We start from the raw sequence: 27,710 nt of genomic DNA on the forward strand, positions 1-27,710 counted from the left end.
GAAACAGCTCCACCTGTCAACACCACCCAAACCAAGGCTGTTGGGGCTGCAATAAAAGGGAGCTGCCTTGTCTGGGCCAGACTGTAAAAACGTTTGGGCTATGCTGGAAAAGCAAGTTCCTACTGCATGCAGTGTGGACTTTGAGACATGACATTAACTCCAGCAAAGGTTTATCAACAGAATCATCCAAAGGATCCTGTTGCACAGCACTCCCTCACCACGACTGCACATCGATTCTGACTGCTCTGAAGGTGATGCAGCCTTGACTGTCCCTTTGCACCATCACAGCTTGAATTCCCAAAACAGGGACAAGTGAGCTGTGGAATCCACGCTGATGTATAAGGACTGGCAAAAGGCCTCAGTATAGATCACCCTCCACTATTCCATGAGAACACACCACCGAGAGCTGCCCTTCCCAAGTCATTGGCTGTGTCCCATCTGTGTGGGAGAGACGAGGGGTGACTCTCAGCTGTACAAGCTGAATTGTTTCAGAACTCAGTCGATAGCAGAAGACTGACCAATGAAATGGAATTTTGGCAAGTAAAGGTCACTGCAAGCTGGATATTTCAAGGAGCTGAACAAAAACAACAAATCCCAAAACGACACTGATGGATTATGTCATCCCAAATTCTCAGTGTTGAAGCCCATCTACCCACTGGGCTCAGGAACCTTGAAAACAAAGCACCAGCCATTTGGGTAAGTCATTCTTCTCTTTGGCAAGGTCACCTGGACTCATTTAGTCGTTCTTGGACATGATGGGCAGCCAGAGTAAGTACCAGAGCCTCAGGCCTGGGCAGGGAACCTGACAGTACCACTGACATGGCTTTGGCTGCCCACTGTGATCTCATATCTGACTGACACATCTGATCAGAATTGCCTTGGCCTGTAAGATCCATTTCCTACTTTTGGAAGTCATCCCAAAATAAAATGTGGGGAATTGAAGAAAGATGAAAAGCAGCTGGAATTGCACTGCAGAATGAGTATCAAGCCCAGACTAATCTTCCAGTGAAAAACTCCAACACCTCATAGCACACTACAAGTATCTTGGTGCATGGCACCCTGATCTACCACAGGGCAACATGGGAGCACTGGGCATGAGTTCTCCACGGAGACCCAAGGGCTTTGGTCACAGACTGGATTCTCAGACTTCAAACACTTGCTGGTTCTGAGATGGTGGAAAGCCATTGGGACCATCTTCAGTGCAGTTTGAAAGCCCAGCTTTGGACGTAGCTACCGCACCTCTTCACCGACACGGTGGAACCCAGCAGTGGTACCTGCCTGTATGAACACCCAGGCACAGGCCCAGAGAGCAGTGGGGCTCAACACCAGGACCCAAACTCCTCCTGCTTGCTCACTCTCAGCCTGGAGTAAGTGTTCAAGGCCAAGCCAGATGGGACTTGGAGCAACCTGATCTAGTGGAAGGTGTCCCTGCCTATGGCAGCGCTTGGAACATGATGAGCTTTAAAGTCCCTCCCAACCTAAACCACCCTGGGATTCTATGATAAGGAGCTCTGGCTCTTGTTTTCTCCCTGTGGTGATATTCCACACGGGACCATCTCAGCTGGTCCCTTCCTATCACCTTTCTGTGACAGCATCACTGCTGACAAGTTCTGTGCAGAAAAGATCTGGTGACTCTGGCACCAGAGCAAGGTGATCGTGTGATTCTGATCTGTGCTTCTATGTGGTGTAACCACCAGACCTGAGGCCTGGGAGCTGACCAGGTGTAGTGGTTTGAACCTTGTTTTCCCCAGAGGCTAAGAGAAGTGGTAGACCCCAAGGGGTGGAAACCCCTGGAAGTTTTGAAGTTCTGCCCAATGGACGCTCCTGCAGAAATGTAAACATACCACAACCAGACCGGAAAAGAAGAGTTGTAGTTTTGGTGTTAGGAGAGGTGGCCATGTTGTAGAGCCACGAGGTAGGGGCTCTGAGCCCCTTGGGGCCTCTGGCCCCCTCCCAGCCCCTGGCTGGGGGGCTGCAGGGACCTGGAACAGCATAAAGCTGGGCTAGGTGCCTGTAGTTATGCCGGGAGATGTTTTCTCCATGGGCACAGAGCAGCAGCCGACGCTGACCAGAGAAACGGTGGCAGAGAGCCAGAGATAAGGACCTGAACTGGAGGAGCAGCAGAAGCAACATGCAGCACTGCAGAGGAGACTCCTGGAAGGAGAGTCGAGGAAAGGAGAGCCAGCAGCTGAGAGCTACAGAGTTCTTGGGGGTAAGACTGATACCAGATCCCCAAAACTCCTTTGAGACCTCCTGGAAGGAGGAAGATGATGGACTCTTACTTGAAAGAGCCTTGAAGTGCGACATGCACTGTAGAAAGGAGCTAGAGAGCTCCGAGAGGAATGCAGGGGGAGTTGACCTTGGCTCTCCCCCCCCTCGCACTGCTGCCACGGTGGCAGCCTGAGAGACAGGGCACAGAGGCCCTGCAAGAGATACCAGACCGTCACGAAGACCCCCCTGTGTCTTCGTGATATGACGTGGTGAAACGACCTTGTCTGGGGTTACGAAGTCCACGGAAGACCCCTCGGTTGTGAGGCGATGGGGCCGAGAGAGAGGCTTGGATACCTCCCTCGTGGAGTGCTGGCAGAAAGCCAGCTATCAGCTGCTGCATGCATGAGAAGAAGAAACCTGCTGCCTCAGAAGATGCTGCTGTTTAAGGACTGGAAGGGATCTGTCCTTCTTTCCCTCCTGGACTTTTATTTGGAGGGGAGAAGAGATCTGATCCATTGTAAATACATATGTCATGGTAGAGATAGTTTGTGATCATGTGTATAATGTGATATGGTATTTATTTGTACAGTCATTGTAATATATTCCCTTTCCCCCACTTTGAGTCTGGTGTGTTTTGTCTGGAAAAACCCATCTCACATTAGGTTGAGATGTGGGAGGGGGAATGGAGCTAGGGAATTGGATGTTGGGGCTATCTCAAACCATGACACCAGGGCAGGTCCTTTTAGCTCCTTTTAGAAGGGTCTTGTCCTCTGAGTTGAAGCTGCCGCAGGAATTCTACAAGCAGATACAACTGGTGCCACATAAAGCCTGTGTTTGCAGGTCCCAAGGGAAATAACCTCGGGAAGAGCATGAGCCTGAGCCAAAGCAGCACCTCCAAGGGAGGCATGGCCATCACACCAGCCAGACTAAAGCCCCAAATGCCTCAACATAGGATCACCAGCTGCCTCCCTTGCCCTCTCCCTCAAATAAACCAGAGGAGCAAAGGGGAAAAATAGCAGCAGCTGAACTGAATTCCCACCAGGAACAGTAAGAGAGCCCTGAGGACAGGTGATAACAACTGCATGTGTCACACCTTCACGGAGGAGTTTGTGTGGCCCAAAACACGTTGCTGTTCAAAAAAGGGTCAGGTAGAATCCCTACCAACAGGAAAAGCTGGGGAATCATCAGTGGGATGGATAAGCAGGCAGGAAACAAGCTGACAGAGCTGATGGAGGGTAGAAAACTGAACAAACGACTGTCATGGCTCAAAGCAGAGATTATTGTACGGACTGGTTAGTTCTCCACGTCCATCCACCTGCACTAACCAGGTCCCCTACCAGGAACTCATCCCTGTCCCTAACTCTGAAACATTTAACAACACTTACCTCTTCTCTCTTGCTGGCTTATGTTTTGTCTGCTGCAGGGAAGGCAGTTATCCCATCCAGAACAACCAGGAGGGATACCCAACAAAACAGATGTCAGAAGCAAAATGTACCTTCAGCTGTATCCTGCTGCTCTTCAAACCATAAACCTCACCGTGCACAGAGCTCCTCCTATGCCCATATTCGTACAGTTTTCTCTCTTTTTCCAAAATAATCCATTGTCTGCTCCACCTCTCCAGGAAAAATGGTTCTCACTATTTCCAGAAGCTTTTTTGGGGAACCCTGTCTATTACAAATCAATCCTGACACAGAGATTGCATAGAGGCTCTGAACATCCTTCCCTGTTCTCTAGCCCTGCACCATCCTCTCCCTCCTCACCCCAATTTACTGAAATTCAGCCAGACGGATGCCCAGCCTGTGCCCTCCCGAGCCAAGTGCCAGAGCCTGCACTAGTCCCTGAGGAATCAGTCCCTAAGGAAGCAGCAAGAATGATGAGGCAGGAGCCTCCTACAGCCCCCAGACACACACTCACGTGGGGAGAGTCTTTAGCAGGTTCTCACGTAGCTCCAAAGTCACCAGGTTTGCCAAACTGCAAGAGAAAAGGGAGCGAGAAAGCCAGGTTCACTGAACAGGGCTGCAGGGATACAAGGAGCTGCTCATCTCCCTTCCCCTGGGATGACCCCTCGTGTCCTGCACAAGGCATGAGTGTGCACACGTGGATGGAGATGGGGGAACAAAAACAACGGGGGTGGAAATGGCTTTGATGGAGGCGAGCGCTTGGTGCAGTCACGGCGAACAACACTGTGCCCACACTCAGGACAAGGAACACGCCATCACAACAGGACTGCCTGCCCAAAAAGGGAAAATCCCTCGAGTGTGGAAAGCAAAATCCCATGGGAAGGGCACTGTACCCCATGGGCAAAGTCCCACGGAACCATTTTCCAGCAGCATAAATAATTCCAAAGTCATCATTTGCTTGGAAATGGGCACCTGGGCCCTGGGAACATAGTGAGAAGAATCGGAGGAGAAGCTGCTGGGGCCAGGACAGGAACCTTTGTAGAAAGGTTTTTATCAAACCAAGGCTCAGGGGTGCCCACACAGCACTGCCAGCACTGGTGCAAAGCTGCCTCTGGCTCATCCCTCCAGGTCCTGCCAGTCCCCACCCCACAAGTGTGTTGTCCCCACCCCAGCCCTCTCCCCGCTGCCAGGACAGGGCCATACTCACTTCCCAATGTCAGTGGGGAGGCTCTGCAGGGACACATCATTCAAGGCCAAGTGGCCCAGGCTCCGGAGCTGGGTGAAGCCCTCAGGAAGCCTGTGAGAGCACGAACAAAATTCCATTAATCCTGTGTACAAAGCACTGAATGCCCCAAAACACCTAAATTCCCCCAAGCCAGTCTGCTCCCAAGTAGTATCAAGACATGGAAAGGAAACAGGCAGGAACCAACGCTGAGTCTGGCTACTGATGCAGGACAAGTTCTGTTCCCAAGACCACAAAAGCCCCTTGCACAAGACACTACCTGTCCAGGTGTGCAAACTCAGCTCTGCAGTACTCGAGCATGAATCCCACACTAAATCATGCCATGGGATCATTTGGACTTGGAAGCAGAGAGGGCTCCCAAGCACTACAAGTGCCCAACAAAGGATATTTCACTGCAGCATTCCCTGGGACCAAGCACCATCACAACAGCTCCAAGGTGTGACAGAACAGGGAAAAATCCTGAAGGAAGAAATTCCTTTGCTGTTTGCAGGCAGCCCCTGGAGCCCCCGTCTCCCCACACTCATCCCAACCTGGGCCAGGAAAAGGCTCTGACAAATAACACCTAGTGAAGAAGTGCTGGATTGTCCCAGGACCACAGGAGGGAAGCAAAGTTAAATCTGCCTAAAGGGAGACCTGGGCAGCACCTGCCCTGAGCACAAAGTGCAGGGGGCACCTGGGGCCTGAGTGGCCCCTGCAGGGACCCCAGCAGACAGTGCAGCAAAACACCAGTGCCCAAAACCACGGCTCATCAAGGCAGGGGAGCCACACTGAATTCCCAAACATTATGGATTAAGAACTGTAGAGACAGAGGACTGAGAGACAAGGCAGAGATTCCCACTCGGGCACAGCTCGGGGCGCTGAGATATCAGGGAAACAACCTAACAGGGGGTTCAAAAGACAGTTGTCATCAGTTCTGAATAAGAGAGGAAGGGAAAAGGGACTGAGAAGGGGCAAAAGGGGGCTGAGAGGAAGCAAAGGACGGCATGCAGGCCTTTCCTCCTCTGCAGCACAGAGGGGGCACAAAGGGGGCTCCGAGAGGGCAGAGCACCACACGGGCCTTTCCTCCTCTGCAGCGTCAGCCCACATTCATTCTGGTTTGTGACCACAGTGAAGGGATGGGGAGGGAGCAACAAACTCATTCCAGGAGCAAAGTCCTCATCACTGACACCAGTACAACTAAGGGCTCATCAATCCAAGGCACAGGCCCTGCAGAGGAAAGAGCACACAGCAGCTCCTCCCTGAGCCGAGTGTTTCGCCTACCAGGAGAGCAGACACCTGCAGGTTTGGCACAGGCAGGGCGATCCCAGGCCTTGGCTTCACAGGAAGACAATAACAAGATGAAGACCAGAGAAAGCCAGGGAGAATAAGCAACTTCAACTCTTCTTCTCAGCTGGACTAATTGGTCACATATGCCTTCTTACCTGGAGAGAGGATTCCCACTGAAGTCTGCGATTTCCAGGGATTTGCAGAATTTGATGCTTTCAGGAATTTCTGGAATGTCTGGAAAAAATAGGTGAAAGAACAAAAGAGGCTTGAGAAAAGCCTAGCATGTGGAAAATGGGACAGCAGGTACAGATGGCAGCCTGAGCCACGGTAAGATGACCTCACTGTCACAGCTGAGGATCCCCGAGGGACTGCTCCACAGGGTGTGGAAAGGGCACTGCCTCTCCCAGCCAGAGGGCACTGGAGCACTGCAGGGCTTGGGCACCACTCCCGCCCAGCTCCAGCCTTACCGTTGCGGGAGATGTCCAGCTCCACCAGCTGCATGAAGTTGGCCACCTCGGGGGGAAGCCTCTGGATCTCATTGTCGCTCAGGCCCAGCTTGCGCAGGTTCAGGAGCCTGAAGAAAGGCTGTGACAGAGAGGACACAACTGGGTCAGCAGCAGTTCTGGGGGAAACCAATCTCCCCACCTCAGGACAAGCCTGAGGGCCATCCCTGAGACACTTGGCTGCTCCCATAACCCCTGTCCTGGCCAGGCCCTCCCAGGGCAGTCACTGCATGAATGAGAGCCCCCACGAAAGGCTACAAGGGATGATGGTGAAAGAATAGAGGCATAAATGAGTTTAGCTCAATCATTCATTTAGCATTTGTTATCTCACTCTTCTTCTCCCTCCCGTGTAGGATACAAACTGGACATTCCTTGTTTCCTACAATAAGAGTTTGCCTCAGGCTCTCAAAGCCAGCACCACGGGGAAGTCACTCTAAAGCAGCTTGCGACAGACACTCGAGTTTGAGTCTGGTCCAGGCAAGCCAGCCAGGGAGAAACACAGGGAGATTTCCAGTCCAAAGTGCTGCCCCCGCTATCACACACATCTGCTGCTCAGGATGTTTTATCAGGACATCAGTGGCAGGCCCCCTCACAATCAGGGAGGGTGTTTGTGCCCCTTGTGCCGGATGGAAAAGGCCAAGGTGAGCTGTCCAGCCCAAGTAACACAAAACTAGAGAAGGAAAGAAAATTCCTTTCTACAAACACAACAGCCATAGGAATGGTGACTGGAAGGGGCCTCACAACACCTAACCTCTTCACACCCACCCTGGCTCCCATAACTCCATCTGCTGCAGATGGCAAGTTCCACGATCCATCAATCACACTCCTCCAAGACACCACCAGGCCCGGTGAGTTCTCTAAACACAATGGACTGTAATTATCAACTGAGCAAATCCTGCAGCTGCTTCTAACCATTGCCGGAGGTCGGATCCTGGACAGGATGGGAACCAGGGCTGGGGTGTTTGCTGCATTTCCTGGATTGTTTTGGAGTGCTGGGAATAATAAACAAACAACCTGGGGCCACTTGCAGAAAATGAGATCGTTTAAGAAGTGACCTGGAACAAACTCAGGTCTGTGCAGTGACACACAGAAGCCACTTCTAATCCACATCACCCTGTGTCTGTCCTCGGCAGAGGCAGGGAGGGGGTCACAGCAGCACAGGGAACCCTAAGATCACTCACAGGTCAAGAAACACAGACAGAGTCAGGGCTGCTCATGCAGCACAGGCTGAGAGGGATCAAACCAGAATGAGCTCCGAACCTCCCTCCTCAAGTGTGATACATTTCCAGGTATCCACCTGCACAAAAGCTGCTGGGACAGACCTCCCCAGGAACAGCCGGGAGGTACCGTGAGGTGTGGGGTGGTGGGACCCCCACAACATTGCAGAGAACAAGAGCACAGAGCAGACAAGGGAGGGGTGAGGATGAAGAGGTGGAGCAAACATAACCCCCCAAGGTGCAGAGCACGATGGAGCTGCTCACCCCTTCAGCAGGGACAACCCTGGGGCCTGGTGGTGTACCTGGAGAAGGTTCTGCTGCAGATCAGAACTCTGCAGCTCCCAGATCCCCGTCGGGACACGCTGCTGGGCACAAGTGTGTCTGAGGGCACCAAAGCAGTGCCCTGCAGCTGTCCCGCTTCCACAGCACCCCTGACACACAAAGTGCTCTGGGACGAACAGCACCGACAGGAAACTCCCACTCCTGGTGGCCCAAAGTAGCACAGCAATTGTATAACGAGTAAATAAATGAAAAATAAGCCCTCTCACCACTGACCATCGTGGGCTCTGCTTAACTTAGTTTAACTTAGTTTATCTAATGCAAACCAGCTCGGTGAGAAGGAAGTGGGTGAAAGTCTAAATGACAACAAAGGTTCAGGGGGAGCAGGAGTTTAGAGACTTGATTTGCTATTGTTTCCTAGAGCCTTCTCCTAATTTTAGAATGCAAGGAAATTCCAGGCAAGACATCATGCTGACCTGCCAGAGGCTGCACGTTGGAAAATAACCACTGGGACAGAACATGCACAGCCCAGGCTGCAGTGCCTCTGCCTATGGGCTCAGGCAGCCTCAGAACAGACGTGCACACTTTCAAATAACATTTAGAATAAACTGGAATAAACCCATGCCATACCTGGCACAGCAATATATCTGGGAAGCGTTTACACACAGCATTTTCTCTCACCCAGCTCTTTCTTTTCTTTTTTTTTAATAATAATTAGAAAATAAAACTCTCCCAAACCCCCCAGTGCTGCCAGACTGTCACCAGAGCTGGGCACAGCCCTCCACGCAGGAACCGAGGAGGCCACATCCCACTTGCCAGAGTCAGTTACACTGGACCTGAATAAAATATTTACATGTGACAAAAAATAAAACAAGCCAGTTGCCATCAGTGGTGGGCACAAAAAATAAATGTGAGAATTACAGTGTTCTCATGCTCGAATTCAGATTTTATATTTGCCAAAGATGGCAAGAGGATGTGACCAAGAGCTGCAAATGCTGTCTCTGACACAAATTTCCATGTCATTTCCAGCTCAGTTATTCTGTGAACTGGGGACTTCAGCTTGTCAGCCCAATGGCCCAACTCCCAAAGCAAGGGCTGCGCAGGAGATTCACTTGTGACACTGGAAAATTAGAACAAATTAATTTAAAAATTGTCACTAGAACTGAGAGTGAAGCCTTGAATCTGTGTCTCTGGAGACTGGCAATTATCCCTTTTGTTAATCAAAGTTCAGCCCATTTCCCAGAGGTGGCAAAGCACAAGTTCTGGATTTAGCACCACACTGAATGTCTCCAGTAAGGTGAAACTCCCCTAACTTCAGTGTTTTCTGATATATAAAATAAAACATCATCAAATCTGCCTGACTCAGACCCTTCAGAGTCCAAACTGGACTGAGAGAAGATCAAAAATAGAAGTTTGAAGGAAATAAGGTAAGCCCAATCTTTCCCTGTTTCCTGGCAGCCCAGAAGCCCAAAGCCCACATGGATTGGCACAGAAGGATTCCAACACACAGGAATCCTGGAGCAGCACAGAAGGATTGCAGCACACAGGAATCCTGGAGCAGCACAGAAGGATTCCAACACACAGGAATCCTGGAGCAGCACAGAAGGATTGCAGCTCACTGGAATCCTGGAGCAGCACAGAAGGAATCCTGGAATCCTGGAGCAGCACAGAAGGATTCCACACACAGCAGGAATCCTGGAGCAGCACAGAAGGATTCGAAGGATTCCAACACCTGGAGCAGCACAGAAGGATTCCTCCATGGAATCGGAGAGCACAGAAGGATTGCAGCACACAGGAATCCTGAGCAGCACAGAAGGATTCCAACACACAGGAATCCTGGAGCAGCACAGAAGGATTGCAGCTCACTGGAATCCTGGAGCAGCACAGAAGGATTGCAGACACAGGAATCCTGGAGCAGCACAGAAGGATTGCACACACAGGGAATCTGGAGCAGCACAAGAGATTTCCTACACACAGGATCCGGAGCAGCACCCCGACGCAGCACAGAAGGATTCCAAAACCACCGGAGCACACAGGATCCCGGAGCAGCACAGAAGGATTGCAGCACACAGGAATCCTGGAGCAGCACAGAAGGATTCCAACACACAGGAATCCTGGAGCAGCACAGAAGGATTGCAGCTCACTGGAATCCTGGAGCAGCACAGAAGGATTCCAACACACAGGAATCCTGGAGCAGCACAGAAGGATTGCAGCTCACTGGAATCCTGGAGCAGCACAGAAGGATTGCAGCTCACTGGAATCCTGGAGCAGCACAGAAGGATTGCAGCTCACTGGAATCCTGGAGCAGCACAGAAGGATTGCAGCTCACTGGAATCCTGCAGCGTAGAGTGTGATGGAAGTTATCACTAATTCAAAAGAGCTGAAGGTTAGAGCATACTAATATAACAGTAGTTGGGTAACTGGTGGGAGAAGTCTTTGTAAATCAAGGATGTATTACAAGGATATTCACTCCTGGAGCATGGGGGTGTTCACAGGGGGGATAAGATGGAAAGCAGCTACAAAACTGTCCTGCAAGTAAGATTTAGGGGCATAAACCCTTACAATACCCAGAGCAGAGCAAGCACAGTGTAACCAATCGGAAATACAGTAATTAGTCATTAATTAGTGACAGGTATAAAGAGTCTGTAAATCACCATAAGCCAAAAGATAAGAAATGCTCCACAAAATTACAACATAGCAAAAAAAAGAAGGCAGAAAATCCAGGCTCTGCAGCAGGTTTTCAACATCCTCCCTCAGCAGCCCTTTGAGTGCTGAACGCAGGCAAACACAGAAGTCATTCAAGGGTTTTCTCTAAGTTCCAAAATGAAATTCAGTTACTTCAATCTTTAAAAAAAAAAAAAAGGCAATACAGATCCATGGATTTCTCAGTCAAAAGGTACAGTGATGTAATATCCTTCCAATCCTTTATATATCACAGACCTTTATCACAGATCCACGAAATAATTCGGGTTGGAAGGAACCTTGGGAGATCTCCAGTCCAACCTCCTGCCCAAGGCAGGGTCAGGATGAGGCCAGAGCAGGTTGCTCAAGCCTTTTTCTGGTCAAACCTCCAACCATGGAGGATCCAAAACTCCTCTGGGCCTCTGAAGTCCACCAAATAATTATCCTCAAAGAGGTAAAAGGGTCCTTGTATGCAGAGGGAGCCATGCAACTCTGGTGGTTCACAGGCCCCTGCAGAACCAAATAAAAACCCTTAAATGTCCCTTGCTGCTGCCAGACAGATACTGAGTGTGGCCAGTATCACCCCAAGGGAGGGAACCAGCAGAACATGTGGAGCCCCTGACGTGCCAAACCCTGCCCAGTGACATCCCCCAGTCACCACTGCATGCCCACGAGTCACACAGCTCCCCCCTACAAACCCATCTTTGTCCTTACTGTGCTGCTTTTTCCCCTAACTGGAGAACTGAGACATCCATTAAGGGGTTTTCAGTGCTGGACCCTGTTTTGACTGGAAGTTACGTGATGGCACTTCTGGGATGCCAAACCATAGAAGGATTTCGGAAGGAAGGGACCTTCAAAACCACCCAGTCCCACCCCCTGCCATGGGCAGGGACATCTTCCACTAGCCCAGGTTGCTTCAAGCTCTGTCCAACCTGGCCTTGGACACCTCCATGGATGGGGCAGCCACAGCTTCTCTAAGCAACCTGTGCCAGGGCCTCACCACCCTCAGAGTGAAAAATTTCTTCCCAATACCCCATCTAATCCTGCTCTCTGTCTGTGTGAAGCCATTCCCCCCGTCCGGTCACTCCAGGCCTTTGTCCCAAGTCCCTCTCCAGCTCTCCTGGAGCCCCTGTAGCTATCGAAAAACTGCAGTAAGGTCTCCCCAGAGCCTTCTCTTCTCCAGGCTAAAGCATCCCAATTCTCTCAGCCTTTCCTCACTGGAGATGCGCTCCAGCCCTCTAATCATCTCCATGGCCTCCTCTGGACTCACTCCAACTGGCTGATCTGTGCAGGAGTGAGAAAGGATGAAAATCCTGTACAATTATTAATGAACCTCTTGATTCAGAGCACTGCCTTTGGAGTCGGTTTGGCCAGAGCAGGATCATGCTATGACAGCCAAAACTGTGCCCAAAACATCCCCTTCAGAGTGAGATCCTGCAGCAGCTGAGCAGAGCCACCCTGGTTGTACCTCACTCACCCTCGGTAGTGAGGTCAGTCCTGCCTGAGGAACATTCCCACGCAGCACAGTGTGGTTGGATTTGAGGTTACCCAGAGAAACAGCAACAGGCTCAGCCAGTTTATGGAAACAAGACACACTGGTAGCAGCAAACACAAGTTTGCAGATTCACCTTTGGCTCCTGCTGAGGAGCTGGAACACCTTGGCATTGGGGCAGTCCAGAGCCTCACACGTTGATGTCCAGGTGCTTATCCCAGACATGATTTCCCCTGATAACACAAGGATGCCTGACACCCACTGCAGGGCTTCTCACCCAGCGAGAGGCACAAGCACAAAGGTCCTCGACCCCAGGGAGCTCAGGAATCAGGTGGTGTTGTGCCTGTACTTCAGTCAGGTCAGGGCATAGCTCCAGCTCTGGCCCATGGGAAAGCAGAGGGCTGCCAGGAGGGAGGAGACACCCACCCAACTCAGAAATGAGCTTCTGGCCTCTTGTCCCCCTGTGTCATGACGAGTCCCCAGCAGCACAGGTGGTGCTGGAGGTGGCACTGGCCAGCGTTAGGAGAGGGAGATGTTCCACTCCTGAGCAGGGACAGCAGGTCCCTTGCACCCCTTTCTCATTCCCTGCGTGGGGAACCGACTGCCCTGCTCCAAACCTGGCTGCACCAGCCACCTCCTGCCCTGCCAGAGAGAACAGCACCAGCCACCCCAGTCCTCGCCCAGCCCAGAGCAGCACCAGGCAGGCATCCCACAGGTTGCAGACACCAGCACGGAGCTACCAGGCACATCCAGAAAGCAGGGGAAGTTTCGGAGAGCCGAGGGCTCCAAAACTGCAAAGGGGCAGGTAGCAGGACACACGTGAGGGTTAAGGCTGCTCAGACAGCAGCTTGCTCCAAAAGGCAATCTGCACCATGGAGGTGGGTCCAGCAGAACCACAGAAGGGCTGAGGTTGGAAGGGATCTCTCAAGACTCTCCAGTCCAACCTCTGCTCAAAGCAGGGTCAGCTACAGCAGGTTACCCAGGGCGGTACAGACACACACAGCAACGTCACATGATGGACACACACAGCAAAGTCCCACACGTGTCACACACCAGAGTCACATGTGACACGTACACAGCAGTCTCTCAAGGGGCCCTCTTAGCCCAGCCTCTGTCTGTAAGGAACCATCTGGAGGAGGTTCCATCCCCCTCTCTGTCATGACAAAGCTTCCAAATTGTGTTTCTCCAGCTTGCTGACATGACGTGTTCTCCAAACTCAATCCTGCTTCTTTAACTGTCCGTGTTTGTGTCTATGAAGCTCCCAGCATTAGTGCTGAGGCTGCAGCAGAGCCTCAGGACATGAATGAAGGGTTACTGGAGCTCTTAAGTAGGCTGAGAGAACCACGGTGTCCACACAGTGATTCTGGGAACTCAGACACCACCCCCACAGCTCCCTCCTGCTGCAGTTCGATGCTTGGCAGAGCCTTGGTCCTCCCCCCATTCACTTATTCAGTCAGATCAAGAGGTGGAAAATGAAAAAAGGAGAAAGGACAATGGATAAAAGGATCAGGACAAACACTCTGAGCCACCAGTCAGCTATGCCGTTTCCCAGAAACAACAAAATCCCGGGCAGGGCTGGAAAGCCAACTTTTCCCCAGTCAGGATTAGGGACAGAGCCAGCCCAGCTTGGGGCTGACAGCGCTGGGTCACCACAGCCACCCCCACAGTGGCACGGTGGGCTGGTGGAGCCAGCCTTGCTGCTCAGACAGGAGGAGGGAATGGGCTGCAGCCCCAGAACAATCCGGGCAGTCTGAAGGAGCATGGCAGGTCAAGAGGACGGATCCACCAGACCCACCGAGCTTCCCGTGCGGAATGTTGGTGCCTGCGACGCCGGCACCCGGCCTGCAAGGGCCAGAGCCCTGTGCCCTGTGCCCCTCCACTGCGCACACGACGGCAACACGAGCCCGCGTGTCCTACAGCTCCCGTCCTGCCGGCAGCAAGATGCATCTTCACTCCCGAGGAAGGAGAGAAAGGATTCGGCTGTCAAGCCTGGGACCTGGAAAACACGGACCATGTCTGCATGCAGACTGATCACCCCTCCCAGGTCAGCGTCACAACTCTATGTTTTCCTGAGGCTATAAAAAAAGGGGCTTCTGGCCTACCTGAGGCTGACCTCCAGCTCCCCCCTTCACCTGGCGCCTAATTCCAGGGGAATGGGACTAGGACGTGGGAGTCTTTGTTCCCCAACATCACCTTGTCTCTTCTCCGATGGCTGGCCCCCATGTTCCCACCTGTACCTGGAGGAGAGCCATCTCCATGTGTCAAGAGGGAGAGAGGAAGGCAGATGGATGCCCAGGCTCCTCTACCAGCTTCCTCAGAGAAGGAGCTGTGCTGTCCTCAGCACGGACAGCTCGTGGGTGCTGCCTTGGCCCCAGCACCCCTCCTTCAGACAGCCGGGGGGCCGCTGCCCAGTGCCACCAGGCCACGGGGACATTCCTCCCCTCAGTCCAGCTGGCTTTAGGCAGGTTTCAGTGCATCACCTCAGAATGACAGGGCATCCCTTGAGGTGAGACACCACAGCTGGAGGGGAGCAGGACATGGGAAGAGGAGTCAGGCACCAGCTTAACCAGAGCCACAACGATCTCATATACAGGCCAACGGCTCTGAAACACAGTGGTGACGACTGATACAGCTGGAGAACAGGAACCGGCTCTACACTGCAAACAAAATCTTCACTCTGGAATGGCACAGACCCTTCCTGCTTCTGCAGACAAAACCATCACAGTGTTCCCAGCTCTGCTGCCCTAACAGGAGGGCTCAGGCACCTCCTCTTCCTCGGAAACAACCTGTGACAACCCAGGCTTGCCCCAAAACACCAGCCCTGAGCCAGTGGTACTGGAAGCAGATGATTTTGCTGCACGGATCGAGCACCCCAGTGGTACCTGCTGTGTGACAGTTCCTCCAACACAGGCTAAAAGGATACCAGGCAGAGACTTTGCCAACCCTTCCAACCCTGGAAGTGCCTGTGCTAAGGACAGATCCTCCTCACCTCTCATTTCTCTTCAGAGAATTTCAAGTCCAACTGTCCAGCCCTGCCAGCACAGTCCCTGCCTCCAGTGGGACAGCACAGGTTTAATTAAAGGCAGAATCAGACTGTGAAGCAGGAAAACAATTACAATTCTCCTAGTGATTCATGAGCAAGAGGGCCTGGTTCCCAAGCCACCATGGGCTGGGCTCCCAGCTGAGCTTTGTGTTTGTCTCCAGCCTGGACAAATGCACGGGACCCTGCACCACGGGCAGGAGGTGTCAATCCATCTGTCCATCCATCAGCAAGGGCAACGCAGCACACCTTGAATGCTGACAGCGAAACCAGATCATGTATTTGAGCCTTGTGTTTCACTTCCATTTTCCTACTTAAACACGGGCTTGACATCCTAAGACCTGCCCCTGGAGGAAGCAGAAACTGCGGCGTGTTCCACAGCCAGGCACTGGGATGTGGGAGCACACACACCCACCTTGCCTGCCTAGAGACTACAGGCAGGGGAAGTGTGACCTGACCTCGGGTCCCTCCCTTTCACACCTGTGCTGAGAGAAGACCTATGACACCTGTGCCAGTGGGGAAAGCCAGCCTGGAAGCCGGAAGGAGGAACTGCAAAGCAAAACACTTGGGAGTTGATCAGCTCCAAGGTTAAACTCGACACTTCCAAGCCACTGTGCTCAAAGCCAGCATGGCACAGGTGAGGCCACAGAACCAGAAAGACCTGTATCCCATGGCTGGGCAGCACGGGCAGGATGCCAGCCCTGGAGGCTGCACAGCTCCCTCAGCAGAGCAGGACTAGGTCCACTTCCAGCAGAGCCCACTGCCTCCAGGTAGCACGAGGCTGGAACACTGGGAGCAGAGGCCAAACAAGTGATCACACTGCTGAGAGGAGGGAACATCAGTTTGAAGCTGCAGTGGAACGGCTGCTCCCCAGCCCCAGGGGCAGCCCTGGTGCCACAGCAATGGCACCACAACCACTGTCCAGGTAGAGCCTCGTGCTAGTTACCCACGGACTCGGTCTGACTGCCTCAGCTGGTGGTGTGGGACAAGACCACAGGCAGTGGATGCAGACCACCTGCCCCCCCAACACCAGATTTTCCCAGCTGGCTCCAACTCCAGCAGTGTTTCCTTCTCCACTCCTCAGCATCTGCCAGATCCTGAACTGGCTTCAGCCTCTTCTGGCCACATTACCAACACCTGAAAGGTGACAACTCCGCTGAGTTCCAAAGAGACACCGCTGCCACATCAAGCACCAGCACAACCACGCTCGGGTCTGCAGCCAAGACCCACAGCAAAGGGCACGGGAGGGGAGGATACTCCTCGCCGGCCCACAGCCAGGAGGAGAGGCACGAGAGGCCCGGCAGGGCAGGGCAGGGCGCTGAGGGCACCGAACACAAGTGGCCCCACATGCCCCTGTGCACGTCTGAGCCGGGAGGAGAGCACCAGGCAGGCTGCTCCCTGTCCTGTTCTCTGTCCTGCTCCTTGCCCTGCTCCCTGCCCTGCTCCCTGCCCTGCTCCCTGTCCTGCTCCCTGCCCTGCTCCCTGCCCTGCTCCCTGTCCTGCTCCCTGCCCTGATCCCTGTCCTGCTCCCTGTCCTGCTCCCTGCCCTGCTCCCTGTCCTGCTCCCGGCCCTGCTCCCTGTCCTGCTCCCTGCCCTGCTCCCTGTCCTGCTCCCTGCCCTGCTCCCTGCCCTGCTCCCTGCCCTGCTCCCTGTCCTGCTCCCGGCCCTGCTCCCTGCCCTGCTCCCTGCCCTGCTCCCTGCCCTGCTCCTGGCCCTCCCCCCGCAGACCCGCGGATTTCCGACTATTTAACCCCGTATCAGGCCCTGAGGAATGCATTGCAAATACATAAAAGTACTTAAGCATGGGGAATACATTCCAGCGAAGACAAAGCAAGCTGTCTCCGAGCCAAAGGCTCAGCAGCTGCTGCTTCCCAGGCGCTGAAGCAGGACTGAGGAATGCCGTTCCCTCTGGATGGGCCAGGGCGGCAGCTGCCCCTGGCACACAGCACAGGGCCAGGATGGCAGGGAAGAATCTCTGGTCCAGATGGAACAAACCAATCCAGGGCCACAGAAAGGCAATCCTGAGACAGAATTAGATCAGGGCACCACAATTAACCCCCTGCAGCTGAGAGGGACTGGGGGTTACTGGAGAGCTATCGATGCTCTCAGACCCATCTCCAACACGAGGCAGCAGCGGTGCTGTACGGCTGCGTGCAGAGAGGGGCCCTGACCACAACCCAAGGACACACAGCCTCCACCTCGGTCCAGCGCAGTGGGATGGGAGGAGTCTGAAGGACAAATGCCACCAGAACTCCCTGCAGCAGGCATGGGGCATCCAGAGGCATTTTCCATTGAAATACTGGGATGTACGAAATAATTGTGGCACTTAGTGCTGTGTTTTAGTTGACAAGGTGGTGTTCGGTCAAAGGTTGGACTTGATGGTCTTGGAGGTCTTTTCCAACCTCAGTGATTCTGTGATTCTACTGCAAAAACATTAATCTGGAGAGACCTGCAGAGGTCATTTCACAGAAAGCATCCTGGCTACAGGTGAAGCAGCCAAACCTAACGTACCCCAAGTACTATCCAAGGACCTCTCCCCCTTTCTGACCTGCTCTACCATTTACCTCTTCCTCCCTAGGCCCCTCCCTGGCATACCAGCACCTCAGGAATCCCCTTCTCCCATACAGCCAAGGGAAACCATCTTCTTCTAAACCATCTTCTCAGGAAAGTAGGGTCCACTTGCAATTACAAAAAGTAATTGACTGATCTGTAACGCTACAGCTATTAGCAAGGGGGAAAATGCCAAGAGTTGTATTACGTAATAACCTGTTCCAATTGTTTTCAATCAGATTGTGTTTTCCTGATGCAGAAATCACACCTAAGTTTACCCAACGATGTATCTCCAGCACTGAGAGGCACCATAAAACAAACAACCAAAAAAATGTAGTAAACCAGCTCTAATCCCGAAACTGGGAACTTGAGACAAGACAGTGAGACCAAGCCCAGCAACTAGTCTCCCCCCAGAGCAGGGGACTTGATGGCAGACTGTACCCTCGGGGTGCAGAGAAGCACATCTCGGGGACTGAAGAAGTCTTGAAGAAGAGTTAAGTGCCACTGTGTGGAAGGACACAGACACAAACATCTCTGAGCAGGAAGAGGACAAGGAAGAAGGTGCCAGAGCAACTCTCAGGGAGACAGCTCAGACACACAGCAGTAAATGCCCTGAACCATGAATGGAACAAGGAGTCAGAGCCCACAGAGACCCCATGATGCCACATTCCCAGCTCAGCACACAGCATCCTTTCCACCCACCATGCTCCCACTGCTGCCTCAGCCCAGTTCCTGCCAGGGAGGCAGCGAAACAGGGTTATAAAATCCAGGAATACTCAGGGGAACACACAGAGCAGGTCAAAGAAGACCTGAAGAGGTTAATCCAGCCCCGCCTCTATCTCCAACCATCAATGAACTAAATCATTCCTGGCAGACACTCAGCAGCAGCCAAAGGGAACCAGAGAGATGCGAGAGGTGCAGGCAAGGCCTCTGGATGCCGCACTCAGGCTTCACAGACTGCGCCAGAAACGCCAGCGAGGGACGGGAACCGGCACAGGGAACTGTCACCGAGGAACAGGAGGAACCCCAAAAGAACCAGCACAGGGAACTGTCACCGAGGAACAGGAGGAACCCCAAAAGAACCGGCACAGGGAACTGTCACCGAGGAACAGGAGGAACCCCAAAAGAACCGGCACAGGGAACTGTCACCGAGGAACAGGAGGAACCCCAAAAGAACCGGCACAGGGAACTGTCACCGAGGAACAGGAGGAACCCCAAAAGAACCGGCACAGGGAACTGTCACCGAGGAACAGGAGGAACCCCAAAAGAGCAAACCCGGTCCGAGCTGGCAGTGATGTGCCCACAGCCAGGGTAGGTGCTAACCACCTGACAGAGATGTACCAAGAGGTTTAAAACAACCCAGGGAAGACCGAGCAGGTGCTTCCACCACTGACTTCCTACCAAACCAGGGCCAAGGAAGGCCCGGTGAGAGGCAGTACCATTCTGGCCACAGTCACCTGAATCTTCAGGAATGCTTTGCTTCACTGAACCTCTCTGCTGCCCAGCTGCCTCTGTAACTCACTGTTCCATGCACCTAAACCTCCTCCAAGACTCGAGCTGCTGGGGAGACCCAGGCAGGGCAGCACATCCACACCTGTCCAGTACAGAGCTGAACACATCTTGGAGCCCAGAGAGCTGAATATTAACAGTCAGTTCCTATTTGCAGACCTCAAGCCTAAAATCTGCCTGCGCTTCTCTTTCCTATTCCCTGTTTGCATGTCCAAGAATTGTATGTCCAAGAGTTTTATCAGCTCTTTTCTCCATGGCTGAGCCTGTACTCGGCTTCTGCCACCCCAGCACAGATCGTACATTCCCCCGTGTCACCACACAGGGTTTATAGGACAGCTGGTTACTGCTCAGAGGGAAAAAGATGCAGGGGAGATGGCCTGCACTTATTTCAACTGCTGGGCAGCAGCAATCCTGGCTTTTGAAGAGACAAACCCACTTCCAGCTGTACCATTAACTCACAGGGCTCCTAAGCTCCTGGAAGGCACAGAGAGCCATGCCAGCTCTGCACACAGGTCTCACAACCAGCAAGCGAAACCAGTTTGATGACTGGTTTTGTTAAACAAATGCAGCTGCAGCTCTGACACAGCCTGGGATGGAAAGAACCACATCCAGAGCAAGAGGAGGTGCCCCCTGCACACTCAGCCTTGGCGGTCTCCGAGGCTCGTGAGCCACAGAGGATTCCTGGCTCCCTGACTTTCTCAGGGAAGGGCTATTAGCACGGAGAGATTAGAAGGAGCAGCTTTACTCCCCCATGGAAGTAAATAAAACCCAAGATCCTCCTTGCAGGCCCCAGATGCCAGGAAATTAAAAGCTGCTCTTAATTAGCTTTGCGAGGCCCCACCTTGCCTTGGGAAAGTGACAACCACGGCCTGGGGTTTCACTTTGGTGCAGTGGGATTCCAGCTCCGGACGCAGGACACCGATGCTCTCCCCCCAGGCCACAGCCCAAACAGGAGGAACAGCTGCAACCTGTCCGGTCTCAAAGGGCCTTGCCACTATGCAAACAGCAACAAGCCCAAACAGGGTGGGACCTGCCCTGGACACCAACAGGCTCCTCTCCCTGGTGTCCATCTCCCATGATTTCCAGTGAAAGCAGGTATCAGCTCACTGGGCAATGGGAAGAGTGTTTTCTGCACTGGGCCCAGTTCGTCATGGGAACTGCAGTAAGGAGAAAGCAGAGGAACTGCAGCTCCTCCTTTAGAAATGCCTAGAAATCCCCTCTTCAGCATCACCACTGCTCACACCCTTGGGATCACAGCCAGCCCTGGAATTCCTCTCTGTGCAACCCCCAGCCTGACCACAGCCTCAGACAGTTCCAGCCCCACATCCCTCTGACAGGTCTCCAGCAGCCTGTCCCTCTGCACACTCATGCTGACACAGGAGAGCTCTGAGGTCTCCTCCCTCCTCTGCATGGACTTGCTCAGGATTTCAGTCCCTACTCAGCTCCACCCTCTCGTCCTCCTACACCAGGTCCTACCAGCTCTGCTCCACCCAGGTTTCTTCTGACCTCTCCCTTTTGCCTCCCCATACTCCAAACTGGAGCACTCCTCCGAGAGCCTCTGGATCCTTCTGGGTTGTGACCAGCTCTATCCACCACTTTCAAGTTCCTCCTCCAAATTCCAGATTGTTTTCATTCCTGCCTGGTGAGACTTGTGCTTCTCAAGTGCTCATGGAGTGGCCTGGATGAGTCAGGTGCTAACCACCTGACAGAGATGTACCAAGAGGTTTAAAACAACCCAGGGAAGACCGAGCAGGTGCTTCCACCACTGACTTCCTACCAAACCAGGGCCAAGGAAGGCCCGGTGAGAGGCAGTACCGATGCAATGATTTAGCCTGCTGTATTCCCAAAAACCTACACCCCCAGTGAGGGACCTGCTCTCCACCCCACTGCTGCAGACATCCTGCAGCCATGGCTCTGTGCAAGACAGGTAGGGCAGAAGTCAGCACAGGGCAAGGCATTTCTACCTCCGGAATTCAGACACTTGTGAAGAACACAGGCAACTTACCAAAGGGAATTTATTGTTTTCCATTAAGTCACGTGGTACCACCCTGGCAGCAAATCCCTGCGACAGGGCAGCAGATGCTCCCACGCAGATTTAATGTATCACTTCAAATATCCCAAGGAAAACCACTCTAAGATAAAATCTGGGCTCAAAATAGGCAAGATTCCACATGGGACAAGTGAAAAAGAAGCGAGAGCGGGCAGAACAGCATCCGGCACTGAAGGACGGAGAGAAACACGGGTTCACTTCTCCGGCTGGGAAGGGAGAGGTGAGGAAAGTGCAGTGGTGTCACTCGGCAGTGCCGTGGAAGGGCAAGCATCCCACTGGATCCAGAGCAAAGCAGCAGCACAAAGGGGACTAGGGAAATCCTGCAGAGGAAAATGGTGCCACAGAAAGAGCAAGAGATCCCGTGTTTCTGGACCAGGTGGGATAAGGACACATAAAAGCCTGTTGGAGAGATGTGGGCTGGCAGCAGGCACTGGGTAAGAAACCCCTCAGAAGGGGGGCTGGATAGAGTCAGGCATTTTCAAGGGAGTTGTCTGACCTTTCCAAAAGCCATCCCTCCATCCTTTTGCCTCAAAAATTACCTCCACAGGGAAGCCTTCCCCAAAGGCCCTTCTTGAGCCCTCAAACATAAACTTGCTGTCCAAGGCTGTACATCCTCTCTTGTTCCTGTTTTTCTGACAGATCTCCACTTGCTTCTCCCACAGACTCATCTCAGTGTCCTTTAAACCTTCTCCCACGGAACAGACACGTGCAGCCCCATCCTGTGAAGCAAGCATACTGCCCTTTCCCCACCTTGCCTCGTGGTAAGCACAAACCCTTCCTCCCAGGCTCTCTTTCCCACAAAAGGCTTGTTTCCATGAAGGCTCCTCACCTGGAAAATATCCACCCGACCCAACCAAAGACCTCTCCCATCATCCTCCCTCAGGGTCTATGTGTGCCCAAACCCAGTGTTCCCACCTTCCCTCTCTCATTTTCATCCCATATCCACCTTGCACCACACAGATTCCTACTCCTGCCTTGGGTATCTGTCCCTACCCACAGCAATATCCTCAACCAACGCCCTTCCCGCAGCGATCCGCACGCCTGTGACCAAACACACCTCGGCACTCTCAGTGAAGTGCCATGGGCACAAACCCCCAGGACACACACTGGGTCCAACCTCAGGTGGATCAAACCTGCTTCCTCATTCCACCAACTGCAGACCTCCTCCTCCTCCTCCTCCTCACCTGCCTCTGGACCAGCCATGGCACAGCCAGAGGGAACCTGGGGGGGTTGGAAAAGGGAAGGACCATGGGGTGGGATTCTGCTCCCTCTGCCAACGTGTCTCCAGGGCTCAGCGTTTCTGGGCAGCATTCCCCCAGCTCTTCTCAGGAGCAGCAGCACTCAGGGCTGCTCTGCTTGTCTCCCCTCCTGTCCCCAAATGCAGGCACCTAACACTCACCTGGCTTGTGAGGGCGTTTAGGTTTCACTGGGGTTGGGCTGACACCCAGCACAAGCGGAGAAAGTCCACGGCAGCTTCAGACAGCGCTTGAGAGGGAGGAGTATGAGCACAGAGAGTCCAAAGCCAAACTCCCTCCAAGCCTCTCCCGGGACACGCAGTACAGGCACTATGGTATCTCTGCAGATCCTCATTTTTGGTCATCTTCTGCATGAACTGCTCTACTTCTCTCCTGAGCTCACGTTAACTTAGATGACCATTATGTCATATGGCAAGTGGTTCCAGAGCTCGGTTAAATAATTTTTCATGCAAAATGCAATTTAATTTGTTCTGAACTGAGCCCCTTTTGATTTCACTCAATGCCCTCCAGGCCTGCTGCAAGAAGCAGCAGTGGTCAGCTGCTCCCTGGCCATTCTCTCTGGGCCATTGGTGGCACTCCAGACCTCTGCCATCAGATGAGGAATGTCTCTACCTTTTACTACCTTTTCCAGACAGACTAAGATGTCCTGAAAATGTTCATTTTCCTTGTACAAAAGCTGCTCACACCGTTTGCTGCTCCTCATTCTCTGTCCCTCTCCTGATTTACTAAATCTCCTGAGACTTGAGGACCAGGATCTGACCAGTCTGTTCTCTTTGTTCTTCTAATAATTCTCTGCCAGAGAGTCTAAAAGAGGAAGTCAAACAACAGAGAGGAGCCTGTAAGCCCAGGACAGGTCACAGCAAGAGCTCTAATGCTCAAGTTGAACAGTCACAGCTGAGTGAAACACAAACACTTGGGGTGACTCAGGAAAGTGCTCAGGGCACACACATGGCACCTCGAGCACAGGCAGCATTGTATCCACCTGATCACAGGCTAAATAAAATGTCAGTATAAAATTTGCATTTATAATCCAAAAGATGTTCTTCCAAGCTCACAAACCCCAGCTTGTCCCAGTCCCAAGGGGCTCGGTGTAGCACCAGGCTGGGCTGTGACTGTTCAGCGGGACACGGAGCCGAGCGCAGGGACTGGCAGGTTGTCTGCAGGCGTGTCGCAATCCCCCTCCTCTGCAGATGGGGCTTACACCTATTCCCACGTCCCAACCTGCCCATAACACACATTTTCCAGGGAGATCTCCCTGTCTAAAATATAACAAGATACCAAGCTACCTCACAAAGGAGCTGAGAACATCACACTGGTGTCTCCATACCTGAACAACACCACAACCGAATCCCACAGGCAGCTCAGCTCACAGGGATTCAGGGGAAAGACAGAGAGAACCCAAAAATATCAGAGCAAGAACCTGCCACTTTCATACGAGAGAATCTGTTTGGGTGGGGATGTGCACACTGTATATTTTAACAAAACCGAACCAAATTACTTTGGTCTGAATTAAAATCAAGTTCTTGTTTTCTAAGGGATTTTTTTTTCCCAGATTTGATGGCATATATCCATAACATGTCAGTAATGCAAGGAAAAACTCAAAAGCTAATGACCTATTTCTCAATTTTTCAATAAACTGGCAACTCAGCCCATATTCCCTGAGGAGCATCCCTCCAAACACACTGCAGTCAAACCCCTACTGGCACCGGCAGTACTTAACTAACTTTTTAAAAATGGTACAGTTTCCACAGGAGATACAGCAGGCAAAACCTGCTTTGGAATATCCCAAAGCCCAGTACTGTTTTAAGGCCTTTTGCTTCCTGAGAAGCAAGTTCGAATTCCCGCCCCCAGCATCCCAACAGAACAGGGGTGTCATGGCTTGGGTTCCTGCTGGATGGCACATTGGCAGCCAAACACGAGAGCTCAGCCCATGCCCAGCCCCCGCCCTGTGAGAGCAAAGCCTTGGGAGTCAGAGACACCGGACTGGGCCAGCAGACAAGCAGATCTCTGGTCCTCTGCTTCTGCAGAGACCACGGAGGTGCAGGGCAGCACATGGAGGGCTTATCCCGGTGTGCCCTGTGTGGACAGAGAGCTCTGCAGCTGAACAGAACGGCAGCAGAAGCTGCAAGTACAGGCTGGAGTCCCAGATCATGGAATGGTTTCAGATGGGAAGGGACCTTTAAAACTCATCCATGGGCAGGGACACCTTCCACTAGACCAGGTTGCTCCAAGCCCTGTCCAACCTGGCCTGGAACGCTTCCAGGGATGGGGCAGCCACAGCTTCTCTGGGAAACCTGTGCAAGAGCCTCCCCACCCTCACAGGGAATGATTCCTTCCCAATATCCCAGCGGGAAGCCATTCTCCCTTGTCCTGTCACTCCAGGACCCTGTCCAAACCCTCTCCAACCCTCCTGGAGCCCCTTTAAGCACTAGAAGTGGTTCTAAGGTCTCCCCAGAGCCTTCTCCAAGCTGCACCCCCCCAGCTCTCCCAGCCTGTCTCCAGAGCAGAGAGGCTTCAGCCCTTGGAGCATCTCAGTAGCCCAATGATCACAACTATAAAGCAGTTCTAGCACTTTTAATGATCTTACTTGACACTTTTTGAAATTTATGGATTAAACCAGACCTAAAATTCACGCTGTGCTTTGGTTGGCAGTGACTGTGACACACAGGGACAACGATTCCCCCTGGGGTCAGGAGACCCCTTTGTCCCACTCACCGGACAGCCAAGGACCCTGTCGAAGCCAGGGGCTCCCCATCACAGTCGGAGGCTCTCTCCCTCATTCTCTCCCCCGGTCACAGCCGGGGGGTTCCCGGCCCGGGGTGGCCGCACCGCACCCACGGCCGCCGGGGCTCGCGGGGCGCACGATCCCACCCGCGACCCCCTGCCCGGCCCCCCGAGCAAGGGGAAGACGCCGGGCTCGGTGGAGGCCGCCCCGGGAGCGGGGCCGCGCAGGCCGGGGCAGCGCCCGAGCGGCCGCGGCGGGCCGGGGCGGTCCCGGCGGGCCGAGCCGCGCTCCGAGGGCCGCGGGACGGCGGTGCCGGTCCGCGGGCTCACCTTGGGCAGCTCGCGGAGCTGGTTGGCGTCCAGCAGCAGCTCCTCGAGCGAGCGGCTGTAGCGATAGATCTCCTCGGGCACGGCCTGCAGCGAGCAGTGCCGCCGGTCCAGCGCCTCCACGTGCCGGTTGCAGCGCCAGAGCGGCGGCATGCAGCGCAGCATCGCGCCGGGCCGGGCCGGGCCGCCGGGCCGAGCCGCCCGGGACCGCCCGGGACGGGCCTGCGGGAGCGCCCGGATGTGCGGGGGCCGGGCCGGGCTGCGCCGAGCGGCGGCCGCGCTCCCGCGGCGGCTGCGCCCCCGCTCCGCTCCTCCCGCGCCGCCGCCCGGGCCTGCAGCCGCTCCCGGAGCCGCTCCCGGTGCCGCTCCCGGAGCCGCTCCCGGAGCCGCTCCCGGAGCCGCTCCCGGCCTGCGCCCGGGGCCGCACCGCCCCCCGCGGGTGTCCCTGGGAAACGGAGTCCCTGGGAAACGGAGTCCCTGGGAAACGGAGTCCCTGGGAAATGGAGTCCACTCCCCCCGCCCCGCCCCGAGGGCCGCGAACGGCATCCCGGGCATCGAGCGGAGCCGCGGGCCCCCGTGGGGCCGTCAGCACCCGCCCCCCCAAGCATCCCTGTGGAAAAATATCCCGAGGGAAGAATGAGCCCAAATGTGCTCGCACAGCGAGGGCTTGGGATTTCCTCAGTAACTCACAGACAGACATGGACGCACACACACAGAGACACACAGACAGAGACACGGAGACACACACACAGAGACAGACAGACACACACACAGACAGAGACATGGACACAGAGACAGAGACACACAGACAGAGACACATGCACACACACGGACATGAACAGACACGCACAGACACGCACAGACACACACACATGGAGACACAGAGAGACACAGACACGGAGGCACACACAGAGACCCACACACATGGACACACACACACAGACACACGTAACTGGAAGATCTGTTTTCCAGATTTAGGAAAACACTTTGCAACAGTCCCCTGCCACAGTGTGAAGTTCTGTGGTGCAGCAATATTTCTCTTGTAAAAAAGCCTGGTGGGACCAGAGATGGTGCAAGAAGGCAACCAGGAGTAGGAAACAGGTCCTTATGAACAGAGCTTAGCCCATGCCCACACATAGAACAGAAGTCAAAGGGACATGGCAGAGCTGGAGAAACAAGTGCTGTAATAGGAGAGACAAAGAGCAGGTACCTCCATCCCTTTTCTCTGCACAAGGCACAACAGGCAATCAAAGCCCACATGTGTCCCTTCTGGCACACGACGCCCAGGCACTGCTTTGTGACAAAAGCCAAAGTGCAAAGCGATTGGCTACCCCTGACCTGTCTCGGGACCTCCCTGTTCCAGCCCCTACTGCTTTCACAGTTTCCTGGTTGCTTTGTCACTCTTTCTCTTTCTTACCCAGTTTCTCCTGCTTTTTGAAGTTTATCCCTGCTCCAGCCCAGCACTGTCAGCCAACCCTTCTATCCAATTCCTCTCCAGACACAATTGTCTGTCCCAGCTACTTTTGCCCTGCATACAGCTCTTCACCCTCACACCAGATCCTACTGTGGTTGTTTATCTCCTTTCTCTCTCATTTATCTTTCAGAGAACAGATACTCCTTCCTCACTGTCTGACAGTGGCACCTTCACACCCACACTTGTGTGACACTGAGCAGAGCCCAGTGGCCCAGGAACACCCTGGGACACCTGGGACACCAACCCAGGGCAGGACATGGGCTCTGTGTGCTCTGCATCCCTCATTCTGTGGAATCAGAAATATTTGTGCAATGAACAGAAAGTGACCGATAACTGAGTGACACCAGAGCACAAGGCGCTGGTGAGGCTCTGGTGAGGCGCTGGTGAGGGACTGGTGAGGCTCTGGTGAGGTGCTGGTGAGGGACTGGTGAGGTGCTGGTGAGGGACTGGTGAGGTGCTGGTGAGGGACTGGTGAGGGACTGGTGA

General features: G+C 53.7%; 1 protein-coding gene across 18 annotated transcripts in view; it reads right to left on the bottom strand.

The window, feature by feature from the left end:
* The window catches only part of SCRIB (scribble planar cell polarity protein), a 104,244-nt gene extending 78,194 nt beyond the window's left edge, over positions 1–26,050 (bottom strand). For 11 of the 18 annotated variants that reach the window (XM_027717165.2, XM_027717159.2, XM_039388191.1 and 8 more), the window contains exons 1-5: positions 25,754–26,046; positions 6,588–6,705; positions 6,276–6,354; positions 4,819–4,908; positions 4,126–4,182 (exon numbers count right to left, since the gene is read on the bottom strand). In XM_027717165.2, the coding sequence (XP_027572966.1) occupies positions 4,126–4,182; positions 4,819–4,908; positions 6,276–6,354; positions 6,588–6,705; positions 25,754–25,915 (506 nt within the window). In that variant the 5' untranslated portion in view covers positions 25,916–26,046. Of the gene's footprint in view, positions 1–4,125; positions 4,183–4,818; positions 4,909–6,275; positions 6,355–6,587; positions 6,706–25,753 lie in introns of all 18 variants that reach the window. The other 7 variants (XM_027717175.2, XM_027717172.2, XM_027717173.2 and 4 more) reach the window with 4 other exon arrangements.
* Positions 26,051–27,710: the final 1,660 nt, after the last annotated feature.

Source organism: Pipra filicauda, unplaced genomic scaffold (genome assembly GCF_003945595.2).
Source record: "Pipra filicauda isolate LSUMZ 115617 unplaced genomic scaffold, ASM394559v2 scaffold619_size212394_pilon, whole genome shotgun sequence".
In the NCBI taxonomy this organism is placed as follows: domain Eukaryota; kingdom Metazoa; phylum Chordata; class Aves; order Passeriformes; family Pipridae; genus Pipra; species Pipra filicauda.